This window comes from Eimeria necatrix, genomic scaffold, assembly GCF_000499385.1.
Source record: "Eimeria necatrix Houghton genomic scaffold, Enh_scaff323, whole genome shotgun sequence".
Taxonomy (NCBI): Eukaryota; Apicomplexa; class Conoidasida; order Eucoccidiorida; family Eimeriidae; genus Eimeria; species Eimeria necatrix.
This window is the reverse complement of record NW_013653761.1, coordinates 6154-16489: the sequence shown is the minus strand read 5'-3', so window position 1 is coordinate 16489 and position 10336 is coordinate 6154. Positions and strand designations below refer to the sequence as shown.

The window sequence follows — 10336 nt, the reverse complement described above, 5'->3', positions numbered from 1 at the left end:
TTAAAATAATGAGTCATAGAGATGAAGTTCTATACTGATATTTGCCGTTTGTAGCACCGCACTTCAGAAGGTAACGCACACACACCGTGCGGCAGTGCAAAACAACATTGAAAAATGTGTTTAAATCCTGCAGATTCGCTGATTATATAGCTTGAATAATGCTTAAAGGCTAATTTAAGGTTTTGCATGTGATGGCGGTCCCTCCTGAAAAACAGAACACATTCGGTCTGTTGCTGGAGTGTCGGCTGCTCCGGCCGGTGTGAAAGTGGAGCCTAGGGGTAAGAGAGGCCCTTAATCTCCTCTCCCAGCTCGCTCACCCTATACTGCAATAAGCGCTTGCCAAGGACTGAACAAATTCATTTCCAGTTGAGCCAAACCCAGGTAAAATGAGTTTGATATTGGCACTCCCTCCTCGCTCACGCCTTCAGCGGTTGCCCGTGGTCGCGTGAGGCGGAATTGGTGGGACAAGCTAGTGCCCATCTAAGTTTGTTTCTCTTCTCTCGATCACACTTTCTGCCGCAGTGAGTGGCAGTAGAGTCCTCCAAAAAGTGGTCGTCTCTCCGCATAAACGCGGAAGTCAACCCAGATTGAGATAACTGTACCCTTGTAGAGGAGCAGCTTGTGGGGTTTGCTGTGCCCTGCAGCCAAACTTTCGTTTGCCCGCGAGTCTCCAATACAGCAACTGTTGTCTGAAAGGTCCTCCCAGAAAGTCGCCGTCTCCTTGCCCGCGGGGACGCCATGAAATCCCATTTCGACTCTGGGCAGTCCACGAGGTTTACCATAGCAGACTGAACAGGTAGAGATGGCGAACGAAAAACAGGAGCAGCAGCAGCAAGAGGCACTGCCTCTTCTCGAGGGCGCAGATGCAAATGCATGTGTCGTCGAGCTACCGGTTGATGGCGGGCGCTGCCTTTTGTGCACCGTCCGAAGGCACCCTGAGAGCTCAGGTTCTGACAGGGAGGTGGCACAGGTTCTCTTTTCCTTTAAGGAGCCTTTTTTTGGACCACACGAGGCATCTAAGAAGCTCTTACTGCACTGGTAAGGCTGAGGCTGCACGAGACCTAGCCGGCACATCATTGGCATAGCCCTTTTCCGTGCTCATTGAGCTAACCGCGTAACTTTTTGCGACGAATAGCAAAGCGATTCGTACAGGTGCTGTACTGCCCTGCTGCTCGCGGAGTAGTTAATCGATTTTTGGCTAGTAAACTGATGCTGCTTGTTTAGTTAAAGTCATCCCAGCCCGACAGAGCATGATTTTTGCATGCCCGTTACGTCAACTCACTCGAGTTTTGGTGCTTGTGGCGCTGCAGGGGTGTAGCCAGGAACCCAGGGGAGTGGCTACCGCCCGAAGGCGAGTTCAGGGAACAGCTGCGGAGTAATGGCTCGCCGGTACAGTTTGGCGAGACGGCGACCGATATCCCCTTTCCGTCTCCCAACTCCTCTCCGCCGCCGGTTCTGGACTTGAGTTTCCCTGTAGATGCAGCCCCCGAGTACTTGGTTTTTGTACTTCACTCCCCTCCCCATGAGTGGTTCAAGCAGACGACTCCGGGCCGGCCGTCTACGAACTTCATGCTTCATCTGAAACAGGCACTTAAGCAGATGGTGTCTAGAACTGCCTTCCTAAAGGCCATTGATGCATACAAGAAGTCACAGCCACTTCAGCACATCAAGCCGTCCACCGCACAGTGAGTGCGCCAGCTAGACACGAGCACATACGTAAATTCCGATTTTTCGGTGCTTCTTTTTTGGACCATCTTCTTGGCGCCCTCCATACACCTCACGAACTGTATCCTTAGGAGCAGGCAAACTCTGCAATTTTTGTGTCACCTTGTCGGGGCAGCACATGGAAAACAACACCAGCATACCAAGGAGTCCCATTGTTTTCCTCGCTCCGGGAACCTTTCTGCTTGGCGTTAGCTGGTTTTAGAAGGCTCCACACAAGGGAGAACTGTGTACATAACCTTGATTGGTTTGTGTGGCGTTCCATGAATCTTATCTGTTCGTATTTCGGTATGTGCACATGGCAAATGGGATCCATTCACAACCAAATCTGGATATACGCATATGGCGTTCCTGCCTAAGTTCTGTGTTTTTCCGGGGTAGGTTCGCTGAGCTACCCTCTACAAACGCATTTTTGCATCTATTTCCTCAATCTAATTGCGCCATCTGGTGCGCGCAGCTACTGGCGAATTCCAGTCAACGACGGCGACATGCAGCTTCTGGCATTGACATTCGTTAGCAAGGATGCCTGCGGCTTGGAAATCTTCTGCAACTGGCCGGCTGCTCTTTTGCTGCACTGGGGAACAGCAGAGACTCAAACAAGTCCATGGAAACGCATGGAACTGAACAAGATGCTCATGCACGTTGACAGTAATCGGCAGCAAGAAGATGAGCGGCAGCACGGACTGAAAGCTGAAGCCACGAAAATTGCGGATGGGACAGACCGAAGCCGACCTGGGAAGGAAAGAAACTTGGATGAACAGCAGTACTCCAAGGACTCTCCAGAAGAGCAGTGCCACCTTGAGACGCTCTACGGAACTTTTGCGCACTATCCAATCGACAACAAAGCGGCACAAACCCTGTTTGAGGTATATTAAAGCGTGAAGTTGCTTCTGCCTATACGTAGCCATAGAGTCCCGCTCATGTGCACATGCTATGCAAGCGAAGTTACTTTGTGCCTTTGCGATTTAAGTCTCCTAACGAGATTTTTCGCGTTACACTGCCTTCATACACACAGATTTTGTAGTGATGTATATTATGTGCATTCGTGATTGTGGCTAAGCTCGGTAATACCTGCGCCGCTTATGCGCAAATAAAAGTTGATTTTTCTAGTGAGCAGCTGTGCGCAGGGACGCTTACCATTATATGCTGCATTTAAAGCCTCACTTGCATGTATGTATTCGCCTGCACATAAGCACAAAATCTTGCGTATTTGTCTACGTGCATATGCGCACTGTGGCTGCATATACACGTCCAGATGCATGGTTTCATACAGCACACTGGCATATTCAATTCATCCCCAGACAAGTAACAGTATACACACGCAAGGGCACGAAAAGGCTGTAGAAATGGTAATGTGAATCTCCTTTTTCTGCATTTCTGTGTGTCGTTCCGAGGCCCGCAACTGCGTGGCGCCGAAACTATTTTTTGACGACCGCCTTTGCTGTGCTTCTTCACTTACTTCTGCGCTTTGTTCAGTTCTGCGAGACATCTAGGAGCGTGGGTTTCCAGCACGTTGCTCTATGTTTCAGAGGAGATGCCGTGCCGTGCGGAGTGTCGTTTGTGTTGAAAGAGGTAATGGCTGACAGGTGGTTCGCCGACCGCACAGGAGACTTTTTCGTAAAGCTCCCTACGCATCGTTATTGGGAAACCCTAAGGGAAAAATACAGAAAGATTGCAGAGTTGAGAGCTGCGGAGGAGGAGAAAGAGAGAGAAGAAAGAAAGAAGAAGTGGAATGATGCTCAACAAGCATTCAACAAGTTCGCGCAGGAACAGTAAGTCTCCCTTACGAAGTAGATTCAGGTAAAAATACGAAAAAGGCAGATATATAGACAGCGCAGGAGTAAATTCGGGCCTTTTAGTGCGCCTCGCTTGCCGTGATAAACTTGCTCCCCTACAGTTATTCTTGTGGGTAAATGAAGGAAATAGGTCTTATCGCAGTGTGAACTGCCTCGTCTCAAAAAACGGTATGCTTTCCCGTAATGGCACTCATGCACTTTTCTGACCCTGCGAGCCACCTTTTCTCATAGTGCTAGAACAGTGCGTCTAACATTTTCAGGGACGCGACAACTGCTCTGTCGTTGCGTCGCGTGCCTCTCTCGGAGGGAATTGGGGAGCTTTTGGTCAAGACTGAGGCAGACCCTTCAAAGCACAGCGTTCTGATTTCCCTCACAGCTTGTCTGCAAACACCTTGTGTACTGAGGTGGGGCATGGTTGACATCATGGGAAGAAGACAGACGGAGCTGCAGCGGAAGGGGGAGGGTGCGAGCGCACCTTCCGTACAGACAGCGAAAGGTGGAAGATACCAGTGGATATGTCCTCCGCCTGAGGTCAGACCTCCTCACACAGTTGTGGCAGACCCTCAACGGTAAGCCCACATCAAGAGGAGGCGTTCCATTTAGTGCAGGGCAACCGCAGTAGGGTGCATTCTAAGTTCTCCGTAGCTCTCTGCGTCCGTTTGTCCTTTCCAATCTCGCCATGAGAAATCACGAAAATACTTGAAGGTTTTTCCTCGTTGTCGATCTGTCTTCAACCGCTTGGTGGGCGCAGCGCTTGTGAAACTCCCTTCGAAGACTCTGCTGACGGCCTCTTACAGCATCTAGAGATCCATGTCCCAGCAACGAAAACTCCCCCTCTCTTTGAAGGAGACCCTGGCATTGAACCTCTGTTTGACGGCTTCGCCTGTTGCCTCAGAGAAAGAAATGCTGACAGATGGTACAAAGCTATTGACAACCGAGACATACAGGTACGCATCATTTAAGTGAAAAAGTACACCTTTATTATTTTGGTTATGTGCAGCCTCTTTCAGCCCCCGTTATGAGCTGGGTTTTTCTCCTATCGCTCGCATCATGACTCTCGTGGGCTCGTGAATACTATGACGTGGGGAGGAAACACTAGTGCCAGCGTTGTTAAATTAGTCTGTTCTGCCGTTGCAGGTACGCTTGCTGGATGTCGAGAACGTGCCAGTGAAGGGTGAAAATCGCGAGTACCTAGACAAGATTGTGGAGGCTGAGGTGGAGTGGCAGCACATGACATTGATGCACCGCTACAACTTGATGCGCGAGTTCTATGAATCCTTTGCGAAGCGCTCCGAGGCAAGGCTTATCTCATCTCCAGATTATGGCACACGAGCGCAAAGGGTTGCGGAGCTTGTGCGGACCTGGTCCCATAGACAGTGGGAGGGGGATGAGGCGCCGTTGCCTGAAGGCTTTGGTGCCCCGATGGGGAAGGCTCGTGCCGCTCACGATGCTGTAGCATATGAGGATCTAGCTACGGCTGAGGCAGCTGAAGAGACGGAGTTCTGGGAGCTAATGTTCACGTGGGCTCGATTTGCATTTTTGGGGTTGCTGGACTGGCAAAGAAACTACAACACAAAGCCCCGAGAGCTAGCCCATGCATGCGAATCGCTGACATTCTATGCCGCTAGACTCTGGCGCAGCTACCCGTCTCACCGCCACTTGATTCGAGGGTGTCTCAGCACTATGGGAAGAGGTGGCTCGCAGGGTCAGGCAATAAGAGACAGAATTCTAGAGATCATGCATAAGCACCATATACCGGAACATGGCTCATTTTACGAGCAGTGGCATCAGAAGCTCCATAACAACACCACTCCAGACGACATCGGCATATGCAGAGTAGGACTCAGACTGCCCCCTGACCCCTGTATCTCTATTCAGAAGAGTCGTAGCTAAACGCCCCAACATCTTCAAGCTCCTACGTTTCTGCGGCAGCAACAGACGATATGGCAGAAAAGTAGATAAAATTTTTGAACGTGCCTAGCTCTGCAGCTTCGCAGTCTTTGTTCATGTAAGGATGCTGGCAAAATTCGCATCTTCCTGACTGCTCCTAATTGCCTTCTCACTGTTTTTTCTGCTTCACCATCAGGCAGTAATCGCTTATCTCGAGAGCCGCGGGGACATTTCTTCGTTTTGGCGTGTGCTGGGTGACCACGGCATTACCAGAGAGCGGCTAGCGAGCTATGAAAGAAAGATTACAATGGAGCCTCACATGGTGCACACGGATATAAACGAGCTTATCAACGACTTTAAGTCTTACCTCAGCGTGATACAGGATGTTCACGATGCTAGAGATGCGCGGGTGAGCTGCGTGTTTGCATTATTCCGTAGGGTGCCTCTCCATCTGCAATCAGAGCAATTTCAGCAACATACAGCGCTGACACAGCTGCGCGTCATTTTAGATGCTACGACTAACGTACCGTATTGGTTTCGGTGCGCGGGCTATCTGTTGCGGGGGCATTCAGAAAGCATTCGACTACGCGCGGGCCCACCTTGCTGGAGATACTGCCCACATGGTAGAAGCAGTGTTGGGGGAGATGGGACAACGGACAGATGGTATGGGGTCCGGGGAGCTCCACAGTCGGTTTGTGCGTTTATCGGAAGTTCGTCGGCGCATATGTTTCCAGCTCAACGAAAATGGTGGCCTTAACACTTCTGATGATTCCAAGATCGCTGGTACGAGAGAGCTACTGATGCTTGACTTCGTCCTGGAGCAACAGCAGGGATTGCTGTTGCAAGCTACGGCCTCTTTTGATGCTCAGCAGCTTGCGACACATCTGCGAGAACTCCTACTCTGTCTTTCTGCGCACGATCCATTCAATGTTGAGCTGACGTGAGCCGTTTTTTCTTGGAGTACCCATGTTGCAGCTAGAGTTCATGCATGCGTAGGACCAGTGTAATAGCCACTGCTCCCGCTTTTGTGTGCCACGCTTTTCCTTGTTTAACCCTCACCCTCAAAGGCTGCAGGTGAATACAGGTGTTCCGCTGTAGTGCTTCCTGCATTTGTGGAGGCAAAAACATCATCTCTATTTGTTCCAGCTTGTCACTGATGAAATGACGTGCAGTGAACTAACACAATGTGAACTGGACAAGATTCTGCTTTCTCAGGAACCTGTGCGCCGATTGGCAGCATTTATCTGGAGACCTCGCATCTAGTTGCGCCTGTGGAGACAGCTCCAGAAACGAATGCCGCGAGGCAGCGCTTCTCTTGAAGGCCCTTGTAGACCGACTTTCTCGATTCGTAGGTAAACAAGTGGACTCCGTGCAAGAGGGCCTTGGGCCAAAAGCGCAGTATTTGGGAGCCCAAGTGGGGACCGACAAGAAGGTGCTTGACTTTTTCGTGGACGAGGTGCTTCGGGGCTCCTCGCTGCTCAGCATTTCATTTTCCATCAAGCGACTGGAGCCACTGCTAAGAAAAGCCGCGAGCCTACCAGCGTGGCAGCTCATCTCGGTTGTTGAGCGGGTCAGGGGTGATTTTGTTACTATTAACGAGCTCGCGGGCATTCAGGTCCGTAAGTTTGCTGGAGAAACTTATCCTTTTGTCGATTACCTTGTCGTATGTCTCGGCCTGCTGCGTACGTGCGGTTATAAATAGCAGAGCTGGATGCCGGTAATGATATCTCTGCAATCGCCGTCGGTTTTTTGGAGTCGATGGGGGCTGCTTCCTGTTGTGGGATTTCCTACTGTGTCTTCCTGTTCTCAGGATAAGGTATTCGATTCGCCAACAATCTTGCTCTGCAATGCTGTAAGCGGCGAGGAGGAGATTCCCGAAGGCGTACAAGCTGTTCTTGTTCGTTCTGCGGCTGTTTCACCGGACATACTCAGTCATGTGTCTGTCCGTGCGAGAAATGCCCATGTGCTGTTGGCAGTCTGCTTCGACGAGGCAGAAAGTGGCGAGCTGGTGAGAGTTGTTGCAGTTCATTGGGAAACAATGTGCACACCATGCTTGGCAAGACCGTAGCTTCGGAATCGAAAAATTTTTTTTCTCAAAATGAGAGCTGGTATGAATCTTTCTTTGCTGTCTTGCCGTATCACTACTGCTTGTCTCAGGAGCGGCTTGCGGGTCAGTGGGTTGAGATTCAGTGCACGCGCGACGGCAGCAGCTTAAAAGTGGCAGCTGCGTCGAAGTGGAAGCCTGATCCGTTGGTCCAGAGGACCTGTTCAAGTCTCTTCGACCGTAAGGCATCTCAGCTAGTGATGGAAACTCATGAAGAGGAAGAAATTCGAAAATCCATTAAGCACGCTGACAGGAATGTCGCCATCCTGGATGCCTCTATGGATGCTCCTTGGGCCATAACTCCAGAGAAATTTACATCGTAAGCCAATGCTTCCAGCTATATATGTCCCATGTCCCTTTCGAAAGCAATATTATGAACAACTCGCGTGAGTTTTACGATTTCCCTGGATCAAAGCCAGAAAAGATGAGACCAAGCTCACACATGGAGGAAACACTCGCAAGTACAGCCGATAGTTGCTGTTCCCAGATTTAGAATTTTCATGTTTCATCTCTGCGCCATCCAGAGTACAAACTTTTAGGCACCTGTAAGCAATGAGCTGATTAAGATAAAACTGGTTTTTTGATGGCTGTCTTTTGTGTTTAGGTCTTTAGTTGGGTCGAAGTCTCTTAATATCTTCAAGTTAATGTCATCTCTTCCAAAGGGTGTGCTGACTCCAGCCTCAGTAGCTTTGCCTTTTGGCAGTCTGCAGCGCACACTGCATGCTCCTGAGAATGAGCAGGCACTGGCTTCACTAAGTGATGCGTTAAGGCGGCTGTCGATTCGTCTCAAGAACTCAGAAGCCGAGGCTATTTTCGAGGTATGCCGCAAGTCTATTGCAAATATATCAGTCCCTAAGGAGCTTCGCGAGGCGCTGAAGGAGGCGCTTCAAAGTAGCGATGCACAAGGCGGGACCAGCGGCGATTCCAGCGCCAACATGGGTCGGCGCCCTCACCTTCTAGATCTTTGGAAGAAGAATGGTGATAAGAAATGCACAGAAGCCTTGGTCCAAGTGTGGTCTTCGCTCTTCGGACTACGCCCTTGGATTTCACTCACAAAAGCATCAAGAGATTACTGCGAACTCAATATGGCAGTTCTTGTGCAGGTGAACAGCTGACACCCAACGGTAGCTTCTGCTTGCGTAAAAGTTCCTGAAGCTCTTTGTTGAGTACATTCAGGGGCAGGGCGGGTAACGGATTGGAGTAAATGCTTTTTGCTGCAGCTTTTCGGTTTTAGGTGCCGTCTTTAGGCAATGCGGCTTCAGTTTTATTACTCTTAGCAGTGTGGTTCGGGGAGTTCCTTCACTAGCCCGGGCATGCTGCATTTATGTCTTCTTCTTAGGAGCTTCTTCCTGTTCGTTATTCCTTCGTTTTGCACACGAAGAATCCGTTTTCACAGGACGCTGAGGAGTTGTACGGAGAAATGGCCCCAGGTGAGGGCGCTGCGATTCGCACAGTGTAGTATTTCAACATTTTAGTGTGCCTTAAAGCAGACCCATCTGCCTCCTGTGCAATCCTGGCTTGGCGTGCTTCCGAGTTCCCTTTTCGCACACACTCAGCATACAGTTTCACTGATTCGCTGGTAGAACAAAGGGGCAGTAGTAATTCTCTTATGCGTGTTCGCTGGCTGTTTCTCTCTCAGGACTTGGAGAGGTCATTGTGGGCAATTATGCGGGTCGGGCTTTAGGGTGGACGCAGAAGCGTTGTGGGGAGGCGAAAGTGATTGCATTTCCAAGCAAGAGCGTCGCTCTGACGTGCGATTCGTGTCTAATTTTCCGGTAGGTGACTGTTTCTCCTGTGGTTCCCATTTTATTCTCAATGGGAGCGTAAAGATTGAATATAGCAACCTTCTTAAAGCGGCACTCCTTGTTGGAGGCGGCGGAATCGACGCGGAAACAGCCGATCGTGCTAGGACATTACGAATCAAGAGGTCAATGTCTTAGATTACCTAGGTGTCTGTGTCAAATTCCCTTCTTTTGACTAATTCTTGTGCCGGTGCAGTTCAGACTCGAACGGTGAAGACCTCGAAGGGTTTGCAGGGGCGGGCTTATTCGAGTCTATTCCGGCGGAAAAGGCCGTTTGGCTACCATTGTGTTACTGGAGGCAACGCCTGGTTAGCGACAGAGATTACAGACAAGCATTGCTGTCGAAGATCAGCAAGGTGGGAATATTTTCGCCAGTTATCTTAACAGATGACAAGGCGGGCTTTGTTGTCATGTTTTCTTAACTGGAAGTAGATAAATCAACAGGAGCCCATACTTTATTTTGGAGCTGAAGACAAAGAATAGCACTCGGGCAGTTCAGGCAAGTGGAGGTTGCTCTGCGCTGCGTGCAGATTGGATTTTTGGTTGAAGAGGCTTACGGAGCCCCGCAAGACATTGAGGGAGTCGTCATTGGTGAAGATACAATTGCCCTTGTGCAGACTCGGCCGCAGGTTTAGAGCTCAACGTCAGGAGGTGCAGAAGTGTTAACAGCCACTTTCGTGGACGTGGAGGAGGATACATGCATATCTAAATGTAGTTGCAGATAGGGGTACACTGCGAACATTTATTTACGTAGTGTGAAGCACCATTCGCGTGACACTACTACAACGCGGATGCTGCCTTCCAGATTTTGTTAAATGCACACTTTAGATGCATTGTTCTAATAAAGATGGGCGTCTCTTTAGCAAATGAGGGCTGCATTCCCAATCACCGCACTATTTTGGCACGATATCAGCAAGGAGCATCTTACTCGATTTCCCATAACATTCTGTTCTTTCGACAGCTGTTATGCGATTTTTTGTGCTTCAAAATGTTTTCGACGCGGTGAGTGACGATAAGTTTGC

General features: G+C 49.8%; 1 protein-coding gene across 1 annotated transcript; it reads left to right on the top strand.

The window, feature by feature from the left end:
* Nucleotides 1-802: 802 nt before the first annotated feature.
* Nucleotides 803-9949, top strand: ENH_00043460 (alpha-glucan water dikinase 1, putative; the record flags this gene model as incomplete). The annotated part of the gene is given in 18 exon segments (XM_013580868.1): nt 803-1038; nt 1311-1685; nt 2180-2588; nt 3199-3494; nt 3773-4087; nt 4270-4465; nt 4656-5354; nt 5606-5608; nt 5614-5817; nt 5981-6348; nt 6624-7023; nt 7219-7416; nt 7566-7831; nt 8117-8615; nt 8852-8942; nt 9152-9287; nt 9511-9670; nt 9845-9949. Coding segments are annotated over 18 exon segments (4956 nt in total).
* Nucleotides 9950-10336: the final 387 nt, after the last annotated feature.